The 24,360-nt window shown below is 42.6% G+C and overlaps 2 protein-coding genes across 4 annotated transcripts; one reads left to right on the top strand and one right to left on the bottom strand.

Annotated features, from left to right (window-relative positions):
- The first annotated feature begins 1,856 nt into the window (after nt 1-1,856).
- Nucleotides 1,857-10,180, top strand: dao.2 (D-amino-acid oxidase, tandem duplicate 2). Of its 3 annotated transcripts, XM_035736218.1 has the most exons (13): nt 2,423-2,520; nt 2,824-2,911; nt 3,393-3,426; nt 3,592-3,787; nt 4,100-4,214; nt 4,934-5,010; nt 5,210-5,275; nt 5,692-5,746; nt 6,198-6,302; nt 6,390-6,472; nt 6,667-6,784; nt 9,256-9,354; nt 9,492-10,180. In XM_035736218.1, exons 3-13 carry the CDS (start codon nt 3,411-3,413, stop codon nt 9,615-9,617), a joined length of 1,056 nt encoding a protein of 351 aa, XP_035592111.1. In that variant the 5' UTR covers nt 2,423-2,520; nt 2,824-2,911; nt 3,393-3,410; the 3' UTR covers nt 9,618-10,180. The 3 variants fall into 3 exon arrangements, with proteins under 3 accessions (XP_035592112.1, XP_035592111.1, XP_035592113.1); XM_035736219.2 differs by lacking the exons at nt 2,423-2,520; nt 3,393-3,426 and adding an exon at nt 1,857-1,922; XM_035736220.1 differs by lacking the exon at nt 3,393-3,426 and having other exon boundaries at nt 2,425-2,520.
- A 146-nt stretch (nt 10,181-10,326) lies between these two features.
- svopa (SV2 related protein a) lies at nt 10,327-24,360 on the bottom strand. Its single transcript, XM_035736217.2, has 16 exons — nt 24,088-24,360; nt 20,003-20,163; nt 19,705-19,790; nt 19,420-19,518; nt 19,109-19,180; nt 18,686-18,810; nt 18,271-18,334; nt 17,805-17,930; nt 17,587-17,715; nt 14,619-14,692; nt 14,304-14,380; nt 13,346-13,450; nt 13,082-13,193; nt 12,664-12,745; nt 12,097-12,186; nt 10,327-11,969 (listed from the first exon to the last, which is right to left on the bottom strand). The coding sequence occupies exons 1-16, from the start codon at nt 24,120-24,122 to the stop codon at nt 11,754-11,756; spliced, it is 1,653 nt and encodes a 550-aa protein (XP_035592110.1). The 5' UTR covers nt 24,123-24,360; the 3' UTR covers nt 10,327-11,753.

Here is a 24,360-nt window from a genome sequence, read left to right on the forward strand (position 1 = left end):
GCATCTGTGTATTCGTCAATGTTATTCTCAGAGGCTACCTGGAACATATACCAGTCCGCATGATCAAAACAATCTTGAAGCATGGATTCTGATAGGTCAGACCAGCATTGATTAGACCTTAGCAAGGGTACTTCCTGTTTGTGTTTCTGCCTATAGGAAGGAAGGAGCAAAATGGAGTCGTGATCAGAATTGCTGAAGAGAGGGTACGGGGGAGGGCCTTGTAGGTATTTCAAAAAGTTGAGTAGCAGTGACCATGTTGTATGCTAACATGAATGATCAGACCGAAACAGAGAAGTGAAAGTGATCGGGTGAAATTACGAAGTGCGGGAAAAGAGAAATACAGCTTTACTCTATCCAATTAGAGCAGCAGGATCAACGAACAGCCCGCCCTTCTCTTACAGACAGGCAAATTAGCCTGAATTATTTAGACCATATAGCGCCTCAGTTGACTGATTGACATGAAAAAGATGCGTGCTGGCACCCGTAAATTACTTTTTTTCCAATCACGGATAATTACAAAAAATACTGGGATCATAATCATATACAGAAAATTGCCCATATCCCTTATGATCCTAGTTTTGTCCAACTACTCGGCACACTTCTAGTTAAGACGGCATCTAATGGAGACATAACTGCACAGTTTGAGCTACCACTTTCACTTTAACCCACGGAAAGGTTTTCCTCCTGTACAGAATAAAAATTTGGTTTAGACAACAACAAAAAAAGAAGCTTCTTCAGGAAGTGACGTTGCAGGTTAGCTCAGTGTTGCCCCCTCTCATTCAATAACTGAAGTTGAAGGACGACCGGGGTACTGCAGTTCGCCATTATCAACTAAATGATCCTTATAACTTCTTCTGTGTGTGATTTTAAAATAATCGCTTCAAGGACAAACATCTTGTGTATTAGAAGCAATTATTGATACCATGATTGTCTTCTAAAACATGTTTTGTTTTCATGAAGATTGACCACGAAAATTGCTATTTTTCAATTTATTGTAATAGTTGATCCTGTTTTCTGCTAACAATGCCTGCAGTACCACGGTCGGCCTTGAACTTCCGTGGTTTCAAAGAGAATGGGAAGTCGTTCTCTCCTGGTTTTACACATCAGTTGGGGTCTCTGTAAGCTTCAATATAAGGTCCTCAACCTAGCATGAAAGTGCATAGTTGTAGCTGTGTGGGCTAACATAGTCAAAATGGCTCCACATACCCCACAATACAAATTATGATTACATTTTGTCCGTTGTATGCATTGTTTTTTAAATTTTTTTATTTAACCCTTTATTTAATATGCATAGTATTTTTGAAATGTATGATGCATATGAACTCAAGATAGTGCATTTTATTGTTACAGGGTAGACATCATGCATGTGTATACAGCCTTAAAACAAGCAGAGGTCTAGCCCCCTTTGAGGTTCTTGAAGGAGCAGCCAAGGAAGTGAGAGAAGGGAAGAAGTCCATTCGAGCAGCAGCAAGGGGCCGAAAAAATGCATGAAATGACACTGAAGATTTAATTGATTCTGACCAGTTACATGGGCTTAGTGACCTCAAATGCAGAGAGAACTTGCCTATGAATTGGCACATCAAAATAACATCCCTGTCCCAGAACATCATACCCGAAGGTGGCTCAACTTACCTTGTCCTAAAGTTTTTGGACAAGCTATGTTTTAAAAAATGCTATGTTTTCATTCATTCTGATGATTTCCAGGGATACACAACATCCTGAAAATATGTAGATATCTTTGTTAGAAATAATAAGTCAAGGGAAATATAGTAGTGATGCTGAATGTAAAAAATGCGCCTTCTTTTTTCCCAACGCAGTTAAGTCAAAACTACGCCCCGTTATTCAGAGGGGCGTTCTACTACGCTCCAATTGGCTAGCTAGCATAGTCTCACTGATCAGCCCAGAGACAGTGGTCTTCCAAGGTAAGGATGGAAAGTGTAATTTAACAATTAACGTTAGATGCCGACCGTAATGCAGGCTTATTATTATCAACATTTGCCCAAGTATTTATTTTCAGAGTTTCAATAAGTTGTGAAAATGTCTCAGAACTCTGCTGAATTCCCCCAGTTGAAGGTCAGCTAAGTTTACTTAGGCTACTTAACGTTACTAGCTCGGTATTTGAAGTTGTTATATTATCATTAGTAGTGTATTATCAGGTAAAAGCATATGCTTACTATTCATAATTTCTCAAATATTTATTAGCTAATCATTCAGTCGAATACGCTATGCTACAGCCATTGAATCTGTCTTTGAGCGTTAAGGGACGTTAATGGCTAGCTCTGTCAACGACATTATGTTATTATATTTTTCAATCTTGAAATACAAGGGCAAACGTTATTAATCAGTGACTGAAATTTCGTGTACGTGATATTCCCTTCCGGACTTGGAGAGCGCTCAAAGCGTTGTAGAACGCCTCTGAATAACGAGACGTGGTTTTGGCTTAACTGCTTTGGGAAAAAGAAAGACGCGTAAAAATGGCTCAACATTCGCCTCTCTCCCCTACAGGCCTTATGGGTTAAAGTACGGCGAACGTTTTAAATGTTACCTAGTAGAAGTAGATGTCATTTTTGTAATTCTATTAGTTTTAACAAAATATTTTCTACAGTACATTATTCATTGCCGGGCAAGGCTAATAGAGTGGGATATGTAGCTCAGTTGGTAGAGCATGGCCCTTGTAACGCCAGGGTAGTGGGTTCGATCCCCGGGACCACCCATACGTAGAATGTATGCACACATGACTGTAAGTCGCTTTGGATAAAAGCGTCTGCTAAATGGCATATATTATTATTATTATTCATATTCAAGCCTTTATCTGTCACGTAGACCCAAAACGACTTCTGTACCTTGGACCGACCATGTGACGCTATATTTGGAGGCGGATTGTCAGCTCGAGGACAAGACAACTTATAAGGTAAATCCAGTTTTCCTGCTGTCTCCATTGTATAATGATTTCTAGTTTACTTTGACATTTCTTGAATTATTTGTGCACCTTCTTTTCTTACATTCTGCATCCAACCAATCGCCATTTCGAGAATGTTTCATTTTCAAAGTTGCAGCAAAGCCATCGAATATCGAGCAAAACAGATACTTCACACTGTTTTAACCTGCAAGAAGCATACTTATACCAATCTCTACAGGCTATATTGCTACTTTGTCAGTTTCCAATGTTGTTTTCAGAAGGATTTGTCAAAGTGTTGACACGTGCAGGCTTTACATTTTTTTTAAACTAGGTAAGTAAATTAAGAACAAATTCTTATTTACTTTTGACGGCCTACCGGGGAACAGTGGGTTAGCTGTATTGTTCAGGGGCAGAACGACAGCTTTCTACCTTGTCAGCTCGGGGTTGTTTTGATATATATTTATATTCTGTTTTTTTTTTCTCACAATTTCAGGCTACTTCATACAGTTAGATGGTCAGAGGGTCAGGTACACTCAAGGACATGTAAATGTTTGTTAAAAGTTATATGGAATGGTAGCAGATTCTGAGCAGAACCAAGGTCACAAAGAATGGATGCAAATCAGAAACAAAAATAAGTAATAATAACAACAGAAGTAGCAACAACAGTAAACTGTTCTGTTTGTTATTTCCAGACATGCGTGTGGCAGTGATCGGAGCTGGGGTCAGTGGCCTGTCCACAGCTCAAAGCATCTATGAGCAGTACCACTCCATAGTCAGTCCACTGACCATTGAGGTGTATGCGGACTGCTTCACACCACTGACCACCAGCGATGGGGCTGCAGGATTCTGGCAGCCATACCTCTACGACAAGGGCAATGTCCAGGAGACGTGAGAGGGCTTTCTGCTTGGCTCTATGAATACCAGTGGAGGCTGCTGAGGGGAGCGGCTCATAATAATGGCCGGAATGGAGCAAATGGAATGGCATCAAACATCTGGAAACCATCTGTTTGATATATTTGATACCATTCCACTGATACCGCTCCGGTCATTACCACAAGCCTATTTTCCCCAGTTAAGGTGCCACCAACCTCCTGTGATGAGTACATGCCTGTAGTCAGGGAATCAATAGAATCAATAGAATCAATAGAATGTTTTATAAGTGAATGCTTACACTGTATCATTCTCTGTGTTATTTTGCAGTAAATGGTGTAAGGAGACGTTTGACTACCTGTTGAGCTTCCTGAGCTCCCCGGACTCTATCAAAATGGGGATTTTCCTCCAGTCTGGCTACAACCTTTGCAGTGAGCCTGCACCAGTGAGTATTAGTGTATCTTCAGCTAAACATCATGACATAGATTCACCCTCAGATAACAGTTAACTGACCCATACTTCATCACTCACATGGAGGCAAGGCCTAGCAGTTAAACATTTCAAGATTTTTATTTAACTAGGCTAGTCAGTTAAGAAAAACTTCTTATTTACAATGACGGCCTACCCCGGCTAAACCCGGACGACACTGGGCCAATTGTGCACCGCCCTATTGGACTCCCAGTCACACCCGGATGTGATGCAGCCTGGATTCAAACCAGGGACTGTACTGAAGCCTCTTGCACCTCAGTGCCTTAGACTGCTGCGCCACTCGGGAGCCCAGTTGTTGTAAAGTCTATCTACTTCTGTATAAGCCTTTTGCTGAAGTAGATGAACTTGAGCCCAAGTTCCTGTTCCACCATCTGTGTTATTACAGTGTAGTAATGGTCTATCGTAGCAGTTGCTTCACTAAGTTTACAATGTTTGTATTTTCTGAATAGTCTGAATACACTAAGCCCATCTCAATAGTCTACTCTTCAGCATTACAAAGACAGGTCCATGACATAATTAGAAGACATGGCCACTGAGACCACACTGTATGCTCTCTCTGTCACAAGGCTAAAGGATTATTGAAGCCTCAGCATTACAACCGTAAACCAGCACAGGCATGGAAGGTCATGAAAATAATTAGTAACTAATAACTATATTCACTTTCTTTTATTGCAGGATCCCTCTTTTAAAGATAGTGTGCTGGGCTTCAGACAGCTTACTAAACGAGAGCTGGAGCTGTTTCCTGCATACTGGTACTTTGTTTGGACATTTGCTATGCTTTTGTTGCATTAGTCCCGTTGGCTGTTGTCATATGTCGACAGGAGTCATGCAACCCTATACGGCTGATGACTTTAGAATGAGTCTGGTCATGCAGCATGTGCCCCTATCAGTTGTCATTGTTTTTGACCCTCACTGTCACTCTCCCCTTGTTTATGTCGGGGGGCCTTTTAGCTATGGGTGGTTCAACACTGCTCTCATGGTGGAGGGAAAAAGTTACTTGCCTTGGCTGATGGACTGGTGAGTGATTTACTTACCTTATCTGTGATATCCAAAAAAGTGTTGATAGTTCATACACACAGGGCCATATGATCAAGCATTTCCATTTCGTAAGTTAACCATCTATATTTTACATAAATCTATGACCAGTTTAGTTCATTACAAAATATAAAATTTTAAAGCAGTTAGAATTTTTACAAATGGTCAAACCAGTTGTTTGAGAATAAATTTATATTGGCACAGCTGTGGGATAAGATGGGTTTATCTAGTGGGAAGGGGAAGCAAAAGATCATGTGTTATTTATTTCTTATGGTGGTTTCATCATCTCTCAAGGTCAATATTATGTTTTAGCATCCAACCTAACATCATATAAATATGTGCAATTTGGCTTCCCTATATTACTTCCTTTTCTATATACCTTTATGTGATGTTTCTAGGTTACAGAAGCGAGGTGTGACATTTTACCAGAGGAGGATAGAGTCCTTCAAAGTGGTGAGAGTTCTAAATGAATATAATGAACAGTGCGGAATGTTCTAAGACCCACCTCACAAGGAGTATGAAGAAAGAAGGTGCTGTATTTTCTGAGGACCTCATTCTGTCCTTGGCCTCTTTTGTCTTGATGACAGTAATTTTACTATGCTTATTTAATTTCCATCTAATCTAGGCTTGTGTTTTCCTTACCCAACGGGAGTGTCTTACACAGTACAGTGCATTCATGCTCAGAGTGCAGCTCAACCATATTAGTTTTACTCAGTGTTTAATTTTGAGAAATATCCTGAAAGTATTCATATCCAATATCCAGTCATTAATATCCTACAAACCACCCCAGAGAGAGGGAGAGCTTTGGCTTTCATAAATCCCTGTTCATGAATATCAGCCGTGTTTATTTATTTTAATTCAACCTCCCAACTTTTCTTCCTGCCGCCTTGTCTGTTGAGTTCAGCTTGCGGAGAGTGGGGCAGACGTCATCATCAACTGCACCGGAGTGAGGTCAGGGGATCTCCAGCCTGACCCTGACCTCACACCAGGCCGTGGGCAGATACTTAAGGTCAGAGTGCAAAGGTTGAAAGGTGAGATTGGTAATTACAATGAGGACATGGCTGATTATGTTACTCTTAATCTGTCTGTGTTTCAGGTGGATGCTCCATGGCTTAAGCATTGGATCCTCACCCACAATTTCACTGCTGGAACCTACAATTCACCGTACATTATACCAGGGTAAAGTGGATAAAATATCAGAAATTCCACCTACTGCAGGTGTCAATAAAGCAGTTATTACACATTTTTCAAGTTGTTGCATATAATTACAGAATCAAAGTATACCTTTGTCTATGTATTCAGCTCCTTGTTTTATTTATTTATTTTGGAATACAGTGAATTGAAGACCAATAACTTCTGCCCTGTCTCTGTAGGAGTCGTTCAGTGGTTGTTGGTGGGTGTTTCCAGCTGGGGAACTGGAGTGAGCAGAACAACTCTGAGGACCACAAGGCGATATGGGAGGGGGCCTGCCAGCTGGAGCCCAGCCTCAAGGTCAGAGGTCACAGACCTTTGAAAAGATCCCTGGTCTGACAGACATTGAATAGAGGGGTTATCACAGCACCTATGTTTAAATGGCTCAGCCATCAAACCAAATCAATGCTTCTCATCCAGTAGACAATACAAGTACAGATTTACATTTAAGTCATTTAGCAGACGCTCTTATCCAGATTGACTTACAAATTGGTGCATTCACCTTATGACATCCAGTGGAACAGCCACTTTACAATAGTGCATCTAAATCTTTTAAGGGGGGTGAGAAGGATTACTTTATCCTATCCTAGGTATTCCTTAAAGAGGTGGGGTTTCAGGTGTCTCCGGAAGGTGGTGATTGACTCCGCTGTCCTGGCGTCGTGAGGGAGTTTGTTCCACCATTGGGGGCCAGAGCAGCGAACAGTTTTGACTGGGCTGAGCGGGAACTGTACTTCCTCAGTGGTAGGGAGGCGAGCAGGCCAGAGGTGGATGAACGCAGTGCCCTTGTTTGGGTGTAGGGCCTGATCAGAGCCTGGAGGTACTGAGGTGCCGTTCCCCTCACAGCTCCGTAGGCAAGCACCATGGTCTTGTAGCGGATGCGAGCTTCAACTGGAAGCCAGTGGAGAGAGCGGAGGAGCGGGGTGACGTGAGAGAACTTGGGAAGGTTCAACACCAGACGGGCTGCGGCGTTCTGGATGAGTTGTAGGGGTTTAATGGCACAGGCAGGGAGCCCAGCCAACAGCGAGTTGCAGTAATCCAGACGGGAGATGACAAGTGCCTGGATTAGGACCTGCGCCGCTTCCTGTGTGAGGCAGGGTCGTACTCTGCGGATGTTGTAGAGCATGAACCTACAGGAACGGGCCACCGCCTTGATGTTAGTTGAGAACGACAGGGTGTTGTCCAGGATCACGCCAAGGTTCTTAGCGCTCTGGGAGGAGGACACAATGGAGTTGTCAACCGTGATGGCGAGATCATGGAACGGGCAGTCCTTCCCGGGAGGAAGAGCAGCTCCGTCTTGCCGAGGTTCAGCTTGAGGTGGTGATCCGTCATCCACACTGATATGTCTGCCAGACATGCAGAGATGCGATTCGCCACCTGGTCGTCAGAAGGGGGAAAGGAGAAGATTAATTGTGTGTCGTCTGCATAGCAATGATAGGAGAGACCATGTGAGGTTATGACAGAGCCAAGTGACTTGGTGTATAGCGAGAATAGGAGAGGGCCTAGAACAGAGCCCTGGGGGACACCAGTGGTGAGAGCGCGTGGTGAGGAGACAGATTCTCGCCACGCCACCTGGTAGGAGCGACCTGTCAGGTAGGACGCAATCAAGCGTGGGCCGCGCCGGAGATGCCCAACTCGGAGAGGGTGGAGAGGAGGATCTGATGGTTCACAGTATTGAAGGCAGCCGATAGGTCTAGAAGGATGAGAGCAGAGGAGAGAGAGTTAGCTTTAGCAGTGCGGAGCGCCTCCGTGATGCAGAGAAGAGCAGTCTCAGTTGAATGACTAGTCTTGAAACCTGACTGATTTGGATCAAGAAGGTCATTCTGAGAGAGATAGCGGTAGAGCTGGCCAAGGACGGCACGTTCAAGAGTTTTGGAGAGAAAAGAAAGAAGGGATACTGGTCTGTAGTTGTTGACATCGGAGGGATCGAGTGTAGGTTTTTTCAGAAGGGGTGCAACTCTCGCTCTCTTGAAGACGGAAGGGACGTAGCCAGCGGTCAGGGATGAGTTGATGAGCGAGGTGAGGTAAGGGAGAAGGTCTCCGGAAATGGTCTGGAGAAGAGGGGATAGGGTCAAGCGGGCAGGTTGTTGGGCGGCCGGCCGTCACAAGACGCGAGATTTCATCTGGAGAGAGAGGGGAGAAAGAGGTCAGAGCACAGGGTAGGGCAGTGTGAGCAGAACCAGCGGTGTCGTTTGACTTAGCAAACGAGGATCGGATGTCGTCGACCTTCTTTTCAAAATGGTTGACGAAGTCATCTGCAGAGAGGGAGGAGGGGGAGGAGGATTCAGGAGGGAGGAGAAGGTGGCAAAGAGCTTCCTAGGGTTAGAGGCAGATGCTTGGAATTTAGAGTGGTAGAAAGTGGCTTTAGCAGCAGAGACAGAGGAGGAAAATGTAGAGAGGAGGGAGTGAAAGGATGCCAGGTCCGCAGGGAGGCGAGTTTTCCTCCATTTCCGCTCGGCTGCCCGGAGCCCTGTTCTGTGAGCTCGCAATGAGTCGTCGAGCCACGGAGCGGGAGGGGAGGACCGAGCCGGCCTGGAGGATAGGGGACATAGAGAGTCAAAGGATGCAGAAAGGGAGGAGAGGAGGGTTGAGGAGGCAGAATCAGGAGATAGGTTGGAGAAGGTTTGAGCAGAGGGAAGAGATGATAGGATGGAAGAGGAGAGAGTAGCGGGGGAGAGAGAGCGAAGGTTGGGACGGCAGATACAGTATAACTACATTAGCTAGCTCTTCCCTGTCTGTTTATTCATATGGCTCACCTCCCCCTGACTCCTCAGCATGCCAGGATAGTGGAGGACTGGTCAGGGCTCAGGCCTGTTCGTAGTAAAGTCCGACTGGAGAGGGAGACCATGCAGTCTGGACCAACCACATTTGAGGTGAGTCACCAAGAATAGACTGGTTAATTCTTCTTCAGTAACCAAGATGTATTGTTTGGCTATTAGTGTTTGCCACCCTTTAGGCTCCAGATTAGAAGTACATAGACATAACATTGATATTAATGTGCTGTTTTCAGGTGATCCACAACTATGGCCATGGAGGGTTCGGATTGACCATCCACCGAGGCTGTGCACAGGAGGCAGCTCGGCTCTTGGGGGAGATATTGGAGCAGAAGGGCTGGGAGCCCAGGTCTCGTTTGTGAACTAGTGGTTTATTACCTAAACAGCAGTGGCATCAGTATCTCTCACATGTCTGTATGGGACCATTTTAACATCAGAACGGTTTGCGAAGGAACACGCATAGGAAACTCCTGGGGCCTTCAGACAACAGTGAGGGTTAATTTGTATTTGCAAGAGAACAACTCAAAATCAGAGTTCAGGTAGTGGAGTACCTGATTAACCCAAAACCAGCTAACTTGGAAAACAAAGACTACCAGCCAGCCTTAAAATGGTTTCATTCCAGTCATCGGGATTGCTTTTATTGAATGACAATTTCCTTTGTTGTGTAGTCATAACTATTAACTAATCGGTTGAAATCTATTTTGAAAAGTTACAATTTTATATTGTAGTTGAAGAGATGCTAATATATAACATATTGAACCAATACATTTTTTCCCAAAAGTGTGATCTTACAAATGTGACATAAAAATAGGAGTGCAATATCAAACAAAAATGTTAAGATATCTTATTAATAATGTTCTATCATGAGTTTTAAAACTTATGAAGTTTGAAAATGAATGAAGAAATAAATACTTCCACAATCCAACATTCTTCTTTTTTGAAACTTAATTTATTGTTGTATCATACACATTTACATCCAGTGTACTGAGAAGAATCTGTGCACAGACATTTTTAATGTGGTACTAAATTGCAATGGCAGGCATGTAGGAAACAGCTTTTAGGACAAGTCCAGGGTTCACTACCATTTTCAACAACAACTTGTTTCATGTGTTAATTTTACAAGGGGACAAAGACCATCCCCGCACCACCTCACCAACAAACAACAACCAAACCAGGTATTGGTATAGTATATACAGAGATGACTTTTGTCCAGTAAGCAAAAGCTGTACCACTCCGATAAATTGTTGTATGAAGGTTTGTGTGTGTGTTTGTATTATCAGTATTGTTGAGTGTTCTGTGTTTAATATGTGAATTCAGGTTAACATGATGTTTAGCATTCACAGCCAGCCATTGAGGTGTACCCTGAAAAACCATGTGATTATGTTTGCTTTGAATAATTTCACTCATGTGGAGTAAATACTACTGTACCAGACTGACAACTCTGGGTGAATAAGAGGTGAAAGTATAGTACGGTTCAAAGATTTCAGTAGCACTTCAGTTTCATGACATATAAAGCCTTCAACATGCACATATAAGCATTGTAACACCTGGCATGAACTTTCATCTGTACCCATCTGCAATTTCCCTAATTTACATAAACAATGTTCACTGTGCAACAACAGTACGATCCCGTTCAAGTCAGACTACAATATGAGTGCTAATAAATGCTTATACCAGCTGCATAGAGAGACTTTACGTCGTCATTATGATTGCCTCACTTATACGTTTCTAAACTGAAGTGTAACTGAGATTAGTGACCCCACACCTCGAAGTGCCTCATGTCAGTTGACCGCAGGGTGATTACAATGGCTGATGGTTACCGTGGTGATGGGCACGTGCAGACAACCCAAGATGTACAGATTTGATTATGTTTAGTGAGTACGGTAACATTAGACAGAAATTCGTTACATGTCATTGTTTTCATTATAGCGTTGCACAAGATAATGGACTTTTTGGGATGTTTCAAAGCAGCTGCCCTTTCATTAGGCAAAAGTCCTCAATTTGTCCCTCATCCAAAAACAAGTAGAAGGACCTGAGTATGATCTCTTAGAGGAAACGGGTTTAATAGAAACAATGCAGCAAATCAACGTCCTCTATCACACTCTTCTACCTTCGCTCTTGCTGTTCTTTTCTCACAATATGACTGTAAAATTCAAATACTGAGCTGGAAGAATGGCAATCCCACCCGAATGTTTTTTCTCCCTGCCACCATCCAGTGCAACTTTGAATACTCCATTGAGCTCTGTCTCACTCAGAGTGCGGTTATCGTACATTAGCAAAAATCATGGTAGTGGTCGAAGATTAAAATCGGAGAGAAATGTTTTTGAATAACATTTTGCTGGCAGGCTCTCTCTCAAGCCACTGTGGTGCCTATATACAAACCAGTAATGACACATTTGAGTTGAGAATGGACAAGAGCTTCTTGCCTAGCTTCCTTCTCCTTCAATGCCCCTCTTTTCCACTCCAGCCTCCATCCTCCACCACCTTCTTGTCTGTGTTCAGTCCTCCTGGGACCCAGAGTCAGAGTGTGGGATGCCCCCAGAGCTGTTGCCATGGGCCCGGCCCATCATCTCCTGGCCCCACTCGCGGTGGCTGGACTCCTGGAGGCCCCGGCCAGTGGTCTCAATGGGCAGAGCACATGAGGCGATGGCAGCCAGCATGCAACAGATGCTATACACTGACAGAGTCAGGTACACAGAAGACTCCAACATCACCTGCAGGAAAGAGAGGAGAAAGGCAGTATTAGTGTATCTCCGTGAAGACTTGACTGTCTTTCAGTACACATTAAGTACAAAGCAAATATACCTTATATTGGTTGTGGTAACCTTTAATTTTTTTTACCTGTGCAACAAAGGGTGTGATGAGGGCTCCCACTCTGGCCATTCCACTACTAGTGCCCAGACCTAACGCTCTGGTTGCTGTTGGATATACCTATGGAGTCAGGAGAACACCATAGGAATACATGACTCATAAACATTCAGGACAGACACTTCAAGTGGTTTACGCAAAGGGGAATGTCCATTTTACGCCTTATTTGCATTTACAGTATGGTTTTAGTTTGTACCATATTGCCGCTTATTAGAAACCAATGGGGAAGAAGAGTATGGAGCAAAGAACTAGTCCTTTGTTTAGTTACAAATTGATCAAAGAAATACAACTGAACAGAAAGCCGACGTCTGAAATGTAGTATAATCTTGAAGCCATAAATAACCTCAAGACATAGTTATACAATAACAGAGGAAGAGGCAGAGCTACAGAGTTTGATCTGGTTATAAATCAAAGTCGTGTTTGTCCACCTCCGTCGACCTGTAATCAAGACCAAGTCACTTCAGCTTTGTTTTTAGAGTACGAGCTGGCGTTCATGGAGTCAATAATGTAGCCATAGGGTTCCATGGCCGATCAACTCACCTCAGGGGTGTAGACATAAGCAGCCTGGAAACCTCCTGCAATGAAGGCCCTGGCGATGAATATCAATACTGTCAACCAGGTCCTGGAGCAGAGACAACAACACTGTTAATAACAACAACAACACTGTTAACAACAACACGGGTAATAACAACAACACCGTTAACAACACTGTTTATAATAATAACAGCACTGTTAATAGCAACACTGTTAATAACAACAACAACACTTAACAACAACACTGGTAATAACAACAACACTGTTAACAACAACACTGTTAATAACAACAGCACTGTTAAATGCAACACAGTTACTGTGTTGTCAGTTGTGGCTCCACCACAGTGTGATGTTTGTCATGTTAAATTTGAGAGTAGTACATTACTAATACTAGTAGTAATAATGCCGTAATGGATGGTCTTACCTCCCTACACAAGCGTAGAGTGGAACAAGGCAGAGAGAGAAGACAAAGAAGCACAGTGCCATGGTCTTCCTCCTTCCCAGCCGATCGATGGCCCACAGAGTCACCAGTAGGCCTGCCCAACATTAACACATCAACCAATCTATTCAGATATTTTTATTGATCAGAACAATTTACAACCTACTTTACTTCACAGTACACTGCTCCCCATACAGCAATTATTGCATTTAGCAATATACTGACTGAGTTCAGGTTGAAGAAGTATACCTGGGAATTCAGACAGGGTGGTCCACAGCAGATCCTTGTAGTCGTCTGAGGTCAGGTATTTACACTCCAGGCTACACCTGGGCTCCCTCTTACTACCCTTTGACTCTAGAGGGAGACATAACACAAGAAACACGGGATGCACCAGTTATCACTACAGACATACAGAATCACAACTCCTGAAATGGCCTTGAGACTTGCACTGAGTGTACAAAACATTAGATACAATTACTCTGGCCATGACATAGACTAGTCAGGTGAATCCAAGTGAAAGCTATGATCACTTATTGATCAGTGTAGATGAAGGGGAGGAGACAGGTTAAATAATGAATGTTAAGCCTTGAGACAATTAAGACATGGATTGTGCCATTCAGAGAGTGAATGGGCAAGACAAAATATTTAAGTGCTTTTGAACGTGGTATGGTAGTAGGTGCCAGGTGCACCGGTTTGAGTGTGTCAAGAACTGCAACGCTGATGGGTTTTTCAAACTCAACAGTTTCCCGTGTGTATCGAGAATGGTCCACCACCCAAAGGACATCCAGTCAACTTGAGAACTGTGGAAAGCATTGGAGTCAATATGGGCCAGCATTCCTGTGGCACACTTTCTGCACCTTGTAGAGTCCATGCCTTGATGAATTGAGGCTGTTCTGAGAGCAAACGTCATGCAACTCAATATTAGGAAGGTGTTCCTAATGTTTTGTACACTCAGTGTATATGCTAATGTGACCTGAGGTCAACGGGAGCTATTCTTGGTTAAAGCATGACACAAACATCCTGTTTTTAGTTGTCAAGATGACATGTTAATTGTATGTCAGAAATTACCTTGGCCTGTGTTGTTCTCCCATTACACTAAGAATGAACTGATTAATAAGATTGTTTGGCCTCAGCAGGTTAATGCTGTCCTTGAGAGTGTTTGTGTCAGTGTTACCGATGATGTCAGAGGAGAGGAGCAGTGACTCACCCCCACAGGCGCCCCCCTCCTGGAAGAGCTCAGTGGTGAGCAGGACCAGGCCATAGTAGGCAAATGCATTAGAGAACCTGAGACAGATAAAACACAGTGCTAAGTCAATATAAGGATTCCCATAAGGAAACTGGGTTAATTAAAGATGCAACTCTTATGAAGACATTTAATCAAAGTATGTAACAGAGCACTGGTTTTGTTTTAGTAATGTAGGAAAGTTGAAATTAGTCATCAGATGGGATTTACTAACTTTTAATTACCTGTAATTAAAAATGAGGAAATTCAAAGTTTTTATTTGTTAAAAGGGTTATTTACCAAATAAACCACAACAGAATTGTGGTCCAGCGAAAATGTGGTGAGAAAAGATCCTGGATCTTCCCACGGTCCTCCTGATTGAAAAACAGAAAAACAACATGACAGATAAATAACTGAAGCAAAACAAACTACAACCATTTTAGTACACTCTATTTTCATTACATGTGACTTGCCCTGTCTGGAACTGCGAAGAGTAACAGCGTAGCCTACATTGCTACCATGACAAAGACCAAGGCTGGTGGGAGTACCGTTGAGGACAATGGTGTCTCTCTATCACAGGTGAAGGATCATTTAAACGAAACAAAAATAGTTCTACAAACAATTGTTTAAACAACAAGAAAATAGATTCAAGTATTTTGTCCAAATACTGGTGGATTCAACTAATAAAAGAATGGACAACCTGACCAGAGAGGTTCAGGACCTGAAGAACAGTTTGCAGTTCTCCCAGGGTCAGCTCAATGAATTGAAACAGGAGAACGGCAAGATGAGAGAGGACATCAGTTCTGTGTGTGAATCCATGATAACAAGGACAATCAAGGCAGAATAATAGGGTTGTGGACGGAATTGCAGAATCTCCACATGAGACCTGGACCGAGCCTGAGGAGAAAGTGAGGGAAATGATCAATGAGAAATTGAATTTGGACCACAGGAAGATTGAGGTGGATAGCGCCCAAAGGACTGGAAAACCCACCACCGGCCCAGGTGACAGGCCCAGGCCAATAGTGGTCGAGTTCCCGAGGTTCAAGGACAAAGTAGCTGTTCTGGAAAGAGCCAAGAACTTGAGAGGAACGTGTATCTTCCTCAACAAGGACTATTCTGAAGCTGTGCGCCAGAAGAGGAAAGAACTTATCCCAGCCATGAAAGCTGCTAGAGCGCGTGGAGACATTGCTTACATCTGTTATGACAGGCTCATTGTCCACCCTCCTTTCTAAAAGCCTGGAAGGGATGAGAGAACCAAGCCAATGGGTTCATATGTTCAACCCCACAGCACACACAGACACTTAAACACTAAAATGTGTATATTTTTATCTCGTTTGTTCTTTTCCAAATGATGTCTATCTCTGATAAGTTACCCAGTAATGGGCTGAAAATAGCCCATATTAATATATGTAGCCTTAGAAACAAAGTTCATGAAATCAATAACTTGCTAATATCAGATAACATTCATATATTAGCCATTTCTGAGACTCACTTAGATAATTCATTTGATACAGCATTAGCAATACAGGGATATAACATATATAGAAGAGACAGAAGTGTTGCTGTATATATTCAGAGCCATATCCCTGTAATGCTTAGAGAAGATCTTACAGTGGGGCAAAAAAGTATTTAGTCAGCCACCAATTGTGCAAGTTCTCCCACTTAAAAAGATGAGAGAGGAGGCCTGTAATTTTCATCATAGGTACACTTCAACTATGACAGACAAATTGAGAAAAGAAATCCAGAAAATCACATTGTAGGATTTTTCATGAATTTATTTGCAAATTATGGTGGAAAATAAGTATTTGGTCACCTACAAACAAACAAGATTTCTGGCCTCTTTAAGAGGCTCCTCTGTCCTCCACTTGTTACCTGTATTAATGGCACCTGTTTGAACTTGTTATCAGTATAAAAGACACCTGTCCACAACCTCAAACAGTCACACTCCAAACTCCACTATGGCCAAGACCAAAGAGCTGTCAAAGGACACCAGAAACAAAACTGTAGACCTGCACCAGGCTGGGAAGACTGAATCTGCAATAGGTAAGCAGCTTGGTTTGAAGAAATCAACTGTGGGAGCAATGGAAGACATACAAGACCACTGATAATCTCCCTCGATCTGGGGCTCCACGCAAGATCTCACCCCGTGAGGTCAAAATTATCACAAGAACAGTGAGCAAAAATCCCAGAACCACACGGGGGGACCTATTGAATGACCTGCAGAGAGCTGGGACCAAAGTAACAAAGCCTACCATCAGTAACACACTACGCCGCCAGGCTTAAGCCAGTATATGTCCAGGCCCGTCTGAAGTTTGCTAGAGAGCATTTGGATGATCCAGAAGAAGATTGGGAGAATGTCATATGGTCAGATGAAACCAAAATATAACTTTTTGGTAAAAACTAAACTCGTCGTGTTTGGAGGACAAAGAATGCTGAGTTGCATCCAAAGAACACCATACCTACTGAAGCATGATGGTGGAAACATCATGCTTTGGGGCTGTTTTTCTGGGCCAAAATACCAGCAACAGTGTGTGAAAACCTTGTGAAGACTTACAGAAAACGTTTGACCTCTGTCATTGCCAACAAAGGGTATATAACAAAGTATTGAGATAAACTTTTGTTATTGACCAAATACTTATTTTCCACCATAATTTGCAAATAAATTCATGAAAAATCCAACAATGTGATTTTCTGGATTTTTTTCTCTCATTTTGTCTGTCATAGTTGAAGAGTACCTATGATGAAGATTTACAGGCCTCTCTCATCTTTTTAAGTGGGAGAACTTGCACAATTGTTGGCTGACTAAATACTTTTTTTGCCCCACTGTATGTCAAGTGTTATTGAAGTGTTGTGGTTGCAGGTTCACTTGGCACATCTAAAGCCTTTTATTTTGGGGTGTGGCTAGGCCACCAAGTGCTAACAGTCAATATCTAAATAATATGTGTGAAATGCTTGATAGTGTATGTGATGTAAACAGAGAAGTCTACTTTCTTGGGGACCTGAATATTGACCTGTTCTCATCAATCTGTCCACTCAAGTGGAAGCTTCTCATTGTAACCAGTGCCTGTAATCTGGTTCAGGTAATTAATCAACATACCAGGGTGTTTACAAACACTACAGGAACAAGATCATCCACATGTATCAATCACAACTTTGTTCTAAATCTGTATCCATACCCATTGGATGCAGTGATCACAATATAGTGGCTATGTCCAGGAAAGCCAAAGTTCCAAAAGCTGGGCCTAAAGCGGGGCAGGGCAGGCTATACCTGTCTTGCAGCCACAAGTTTTCCAAGGGGCATGGGGGCTCCGTTCTCCTTGGCGATACGCTTCAGGGTGTTCAGCGCTTTCTCCTGGTTCCCTGTCAACACATCATAGCGGGCACTCTCTGGCAGCCACTGTGTCCAAAACCAAAGGGTCAGTCGTTCAATAGTGTAAAAAAACAGAATTCAAGTGAATTGGTAGTAGCTGTTACTGTCATACTCACAAAAGAGAGGATAGCAAAGATGAAGAGCGGAATGGTAGAGAGGCCGAGCAGCCAGCGCCAGCCCAGAGTGGGCATCACCACGATAGCCAACAGTACCTCAAACACAGTGCCCAGCGCCCAGAATATCTGCAGGGGCACAGCAATAGGTACAGAGAAGGTTGGCATGATGAGTTCCCTGGCACAGTGAAGCAGCTTCATTGATCCAGCGAAGAGTGGAGACCTATCCTGCTCCTGAGGGGCCACAAACCTGGCATTAAGAGGATCACTCACAAACAAGTGGATCAATGTGCACCACACCGACCTGCTAATGTCTCAAATCAAGTAAGGACTTGACAGAGTTGAAAGTAGACCTCACAGGACAGCAGAGTTAGAAGGGTAGGGGAAAGGAATTGGGTTGGGTTGGACAAGCTACAGACAGAAGGTAGAACTACATACAGAATATAGGTTAGTTAAGGGTAAGCCATACCTCTATCAGCAAGATGCAGGTGGCTCTGGACCTCATGGGGAGAAACTCTGCATACAGTGTCACCCTGAAGGGAGAAGGACATGTGACTATTATGCCACTTCTTGAATAAGATGTTTTATTTTTTATTTAGTCACATGCACAGTTGTAGTTGCAGTGTACAGTGCCATTCTTAAGCTCCGAGCTCCAGCAGTGCAGGTATGAATGAAACAATAAAATATATATGTATATATTTGTTTACAACTGTGACAATGAGAAATATGAATGTCCCTATGGGGAGCAGCCAGGGTATGTTATCTACCCAGTTATAAATTGCCTACTTATAACTGGGTAAATAACATAACCCAATCCTTTACTTTGAACTACTAAAGTATATACTGTAGCTATTGCTATAATGCCAGAGAGAAGGGACACGTACGACTGTGGTGCTCCTCCGATGCCAAAGCCCACCAGGGCACGGAGGAAGAGTATCCAGCCATAGACGGGGGCAAAGGCGCTCAGGACACCATAGAACATGGTCCACGCCACACTCATCTTCAGACCCTGTGTACACACAGACATACACACCCACATCCACAGCTGTGAGCTCTGACACTGACAACAAAATACCCAACTATCTCTACCACGCATCACACTGTTATGGATCTCCCCATTTCCCATCTCTTCCCAATACATTGATATAAAACTGATGTCTCACGAAAGCCTGTAAAACAAATAACTGTTGTGAAATTATTAATCAATATGGCTGTGTCTGTTGTGAAATGATTAATCAATATAGCTGTGTCTGTTCTGTTGTGAAAGTCATAACCTCCCCCATAATAAACCCAGTCGTTGAACTTACTGTTTTTCTGCCATACTTGTCGGATATGTTCCCCCAAATGGAAGAGCTGATCATCATTCCAATGAACACCGCCTGGATAAAAGAAACAGAGGGACTAGTTATCACTATATGTAGAGGCTTTATCTGTAATGAAAAGTGACAAGTGACACTGTAAGACTGCATTAACATCAACAGCTACTGCTATTAAACTCATCACTACAATTACTAGTCCATCCAATCACCACCAGCTTCTCAACAACTACCGTTAGCCCACCAATCTAGTCATCATTTAGTATTACTTGTAGTCAGTGTAAGAATGTGTCAGGCATTACCGAGGTGAGTAGCGCCACCCACAGACTTGGCAGCCTCCATTCACAGTGCAGCTGTGGAGCTAGGATGCTCAGAATCATCATCTCCATAGCATCAGCCATCTGAAAAACAACAGCCATAAGGACCAGTGCGGAAGGAAACAATGAAGGCACAGTGAATTTTGCTCATATACAGTACATTAAATCCACATGCACTTGTTTGTAATACAGAACATACACAACATGTTATGAAACTGTTATGTTTTCCTCTCTGACCAGACTAGCCCTGTCTAATGCTTGGCTGCTCACCCAGGACAGACCAGTGAGGATGGAGAGTTTCCACTGGAACTTCCCAAAGCCAATGGCCTCCACAGCATCCTCCACCATGAAAGTGTCTGTGGAGAACAACTCAAGTAAGAAATCACATAAAATACAGATGATGACTTGCAAGAATGGATTACAAGTTATTAAAATAAATGTGTCCAAAATGAGTAACTGTAGTCAATCTCATAATAGATAAAGCCACTTATAAAAGCCCAGTGGTCCCCAGGCAGGGAGGGGATAGGTGGAAGGAGAGAGTGGAGGCTGAGGAGGGACCCAGTCATACCATCAGTTGGATTAGCAAACTCCCGAGGTACTGGTGCACCATCCTGAAGTGCCACAGACTCCATATAAGCCTGCCTCCCATCGATCTGGACCTCCTGCTCTCTGCCCCCGCCATCATCCTCAGAGCGTGTGCTATCACCTGTGCGACGGAACTTGACCACGCTGCAAGAAAGAAAGCCAGGAAGATCAACTTTGATCAGTTGCCAGTCTACCGTAAGGAAACAGAGCTGAATGAAGCGAGAATGAGAGGCTGTTGCCTAGGTGATATAAGCTGTTCCTATGTACTCTGTGCTTTGTGACTGGGTGGTGAAATCCATCAGTGGGTGAGATGTGTCAGGGAAACGGAGGGAAGTTGCGCACTGCTGTTCACAACTGAGAAACTTGTGTGACTCCTAAAAATTGTGTGTAGATGGCAAATAGATTGGATTGTAGGAAAAATATGAATACTTAAAACACCTGTATGTTATCTGTACGTGGAGTTTATAAACTCCTCATTTTGTAAAATAACAGATTGCTGATAGAGGCTGGAACATTGTAAAAGGAACATTGAGGCAGACCTTTATTTTTTTACCTTTATTTAACCAGGCAAGTCAATTAAGAACAAATTCTTATTTACAATGACGGTCTCGCAAGAGGAGGCAAAAGACAGTGAATGTGTATGTGTGCGTGCAGGAATGTGAAATAACCCAACATGCTTCCTTACATAAGGCAACGCAAACAAGTGACATCGGGTGACAACTAGAAACAACTACATGTCTCAACAATCTGTTCATCTATTTGTCCTTTGAACTCCTCCAGGGACAACAGGTTCTGGAGTTTCAGTTTGGCTTGGAGGGAATTCCAAGACCAAGGGGTTGAGTAATGAAATGACCTTTTTCCATGCTCAGTTCTAATTTTTGGAACTGCTAGCATATAACAAGATTGAGATCTGTCACGCCCTGGTCGAAGTATTTTGTGTTTATCTTCATGTATTGGGTCAGGCCAGGGTGTGGCATGGGATTTTTGTATTGTGGTGTGTTTTGTCTTGGGGTTTTGGTGTGTATGTATTGGGATTGTAGCTAGTGGGGTGATCTAGCAAAGTCTATGGCTGTCTGGAGTGGTTCTCAATCAGAGGCAGGTGTTTATCGTTGTCTCTGATTGGGAACCATATTTAGGCAGCCATATTCTTTGAGTTTGTCGTGGGTGATTGTCCTTAGTGTCCTTGTTCCTGTCTGTGTTAGTTTTACCTAGTATAGGCTGTTTTCGGTTTTCGTTACGTTCTTTGTTTTGTAGTGTTTTAGATTCGTGTTACGTTTTTTGTTCATTAAACATGGATCGCAATCTACACGCTGCAGTTTGGTCCGACTCTCCTTCACCACACCTAGAAAACCGTTACAAGATCTGAGCTTGTATGTGCTTTCATTTCAAATTAGAAGAGAGGATAGATCAAATGGCAGTTCTCCTAAAATGGCCTTATAAATAAGAATGTACCCGTGTTTGAGCCTGCGTGTTGCTGGTGATGTCCACCTGACAGCACTGTAGAGATCACAATGTTGAGTTAGACGTCTCTGATTGGTTTCAAAATAAAGGGCTACATGATTCACAGAGTCAAAAGTCCAGTGTAGAGATTGAGGACTGCAGATACATAGTATCAACATTGTTCAACACAGAGAGAAAAGTACAACGAATCCACCATTTTCTGGGGGAAAGGAAAAACAAGCTTTGTGACGGTAATAAAACCAAATACGCAGCTTATGTTTCTTGACAAGGTTCTCTATATGGGTGGTGAAGCTCAACTTCTCATCCACCCAAACTCCCAGATATTTGTACGTTTTGACTTGCTCTACAGAATGTCCTTCCAAAGTAGTAATTACATGGTTTTCAGAGTGTTCATTATTGGAAAATATCATTCGTTTTGTTTTAGAAGAATTAAGAACAAACTTCAAATCGTACAGATTCTGTTCAATAACGATAAAAGCTGTTTGAGATCTTTCAAAAGCCAAAGTCAAACTGCTGCCACTTGAATAGAGAACAGTGTCATCCGCATAAAAATCTACATCAGCTGTTTCAATATGTCTCCCAATGTTGTTGCTATAGATAATAAACAACAGGGGACCAAAAATGATTCCTTGAGGCACATCCGAGCACAACTCTACTGTGTATGACTTACAGCCATCTGCCTTAACACACTGGGTTTGAAGTGACCAGTAGTTCACAAACCACTCCTGAGCATGACCAGTGAACTCAATGCACTTCAAACTCTACACTAAGACAGTATGTTCCACAGTGTCAAGCGCCTTTGACAAGTCTATGACTACAGATATACAATGTAGCTTCTTATCCAGAGCATTGTGAATATAATTAAAAACCTTACATGTTAACTAGGGACTCCAATACCTTTTCCAGAACAGACAATTTAGATCTGTGATTAAAGTTATTCAGTAGAGTCGGATCACCTTTCAAAAGAGGTAGGACAAATGCTGATTTCCACAATTTGGGGATTTCATTACATTCTAGGTTGAGGTTAAAGATGCATGTTAAAGAGGGAGCAATTATGTCTGCAGCTAATTGTAGTAGACAGGCACCCAGAGCATCAGAGTCAAGGGACTTTTTGACATCAATTGCTTTCAGGCCTGTATGCACCTCTGAGACAGAGAAGGGTGAGAAGGAGAACCAGTGATGTCTTAATCACTGTAATTACTACACAGATTTGCCAAGGGCAGAATAAATACAGCTGGTGGCCCAGTGAGGAGCCTAGAAATCAACATGCCTTGTTTCCTGTACTTCAGTTTCTTTCAGTTCTGTACAGAACAATCCCACATTTATCCCATATATAGATTTGGAGAATGGAAAATGGACAGATCCAGTAAACCTTTGTGTTGGTGGCTTGACACTTTCTGCAGTAACGTTTCAATGTGGCCTCATTGCCTCAAAATTCCTCTCCTTCAACATAATAGCTTTAAGATATACCATATGTATCCTGTTAGGAAATATTATTTGGGGATTCACGCTGGGGAGAAAGGCAGTTCTGAGCATTAGAACTCAAGGTTTGCAGCCACAGTCACTTATTACACAATTTCAGTTCTTAGTTAGATCGTTTCCAGGCCTACTGCCAAGTCACTGCTTTACTACCATAGGAACAATTAGAAAGAGAATGTTATGCTTTTATTTTATTACACATTAAAAAGGAGAGTCTCAATAGGAACTTTGTTGAAAATTGATAGTGACAGCCATGTGTGGACATCTCTGTTTGACTAGCTAAACTAGCTAAACTAGCTAAACTAAAAGCTTTACCTAAACTCACTGCACCTTCAGTGACAAACATGTTCATCCTTTTAACAATAAACATAAATTAACATAATAGATTATCATCCACAAGAGATGACATTGTAGTATGGATATTCTAAATCGTGGTCATAATTGTTGCTACTAAGTATTGAGTAATAGGCAACCCCTATACAGTAATTGGTAGGCTGAATGCGTGGCTTTTGTCGAGCAGAAATATCAGGGGAATTTGTTAATTTAAATTTTATATTTGCTACATGTTGTGTAAAATATTATATGTTATCCAATCCATACGAACAAACTGGTGCAACTCATGGATGATCAAAATAAAGACATGACCAATGATGTTGTCACAGTAGTAGCTTCATATGCAGTAGGCAATGATGTGAATGAACCATTTTACAAATATGCACACTGTCACTACCAATAAAATTTATACCTTGAGATACAAGGGAAAAATAGATACAAATACTAGGCGACCTTGTTGTAGCACCCATATGGGGAGTTGGTTTATGGTTACTGTTTACCGGTCATTGATGCTTTCAAACAAAACGCACCGTCAGTTCCTCGACATGCCACATTGTATTCGCGTAGAGTGGCGTATTGCACTGTGGCTATCTCAACAGAGGAATGCAATGTTGCACATAATATTGTCAAGAGATCATTCTGTCAACCAACAGCTGCGAATCAAACGATCACGAAAATGTGTGCTAAGAAAGGCTGTGTCTGTTGGCTCGGTTTAACAAATTAGCCCAGCCACGATCAAATTAGAAATTAAGTCTATTTTTAAATATATACATATATATTGTTGAGTATACTCACGGGAGTTGTCTTAACTGGAACAAATCATCTTCCATTTTGGTGATGTTTATTGGGTTCCACAGTGAAGTGTTTCATTGCCGTTACATTGTTATCATAGCGAGACAAGATTTCAGCACCACGGGCTTGCGGAGAGCGACCCGTCCTTGTTCTCAGCGGAGAGCCAATGAGGAGCGGGACATTCACAATTTCAGCTTCCAGTGTCGTTGTCACAGTAGTGCTCCAGTCAGAGAGGACGGGTGCATGCCTCTGCCCTGGCGTTGCTGACACATACCG

The sequence above is a fragment of the Oncorhynchus keta genome, chromosome 25 (assembly GCF_023373465.1).
Source record: "Oncorhynchus keta strain PuntledgeMale-10-30-2019 chromosome 25, Oket_V2, whole genome shotgun sequence".
NCBI classification, from domain to species: domain Eukaryota; kingdom Metazoa; phylum Chordata; class Actinopteri; order Salmoniformes; family Salmonidae; genus Oncorhynchus; species Oncorhynchus keta.

Excerpts from the sequence above, each read along its gene's own strand:
- svopa (XM_035736217.2), bottom strand. The coding sequence starts at position 24,122 with ATGGAAGATGATTTGTTCCAGTTAAGACAACTCCC. Across the intron at positions 19,519-19,704 it reads TCCTCACTGGTCTGTCCTGG|ATGGCTGATGCTATGGAGAT; the intron begins GTGAGCAGCCAA and ends GTTGTTTTTCAG. Across the intron at positions 13,451-14,303 it reads GGAGGGGGGCGCCTGTGGGG|AGTCAAAGGGTAGTAAGAGG; the intron begins GTGAGTCACTGC and ends GTCTCCCTCTAG.
- dao.2 (XM_035736218.1), top strand. Across the intron at positions 4,215-4,933 it reads TTTGCAGTGAGCCTGCACCA|GATCCCTCTTTTAAAGATAG; the intron begins GTGAGTATTAGT and ends CTTTTATTGCAG. Across the intron at positions 6,473-6,666 it reads TCACCGTACATTATACCAGG|GAGTCGTTCAGTGGTTGTTG; the intron begins GTAAAGTGGATA and ends CTGTCTCTGTAG.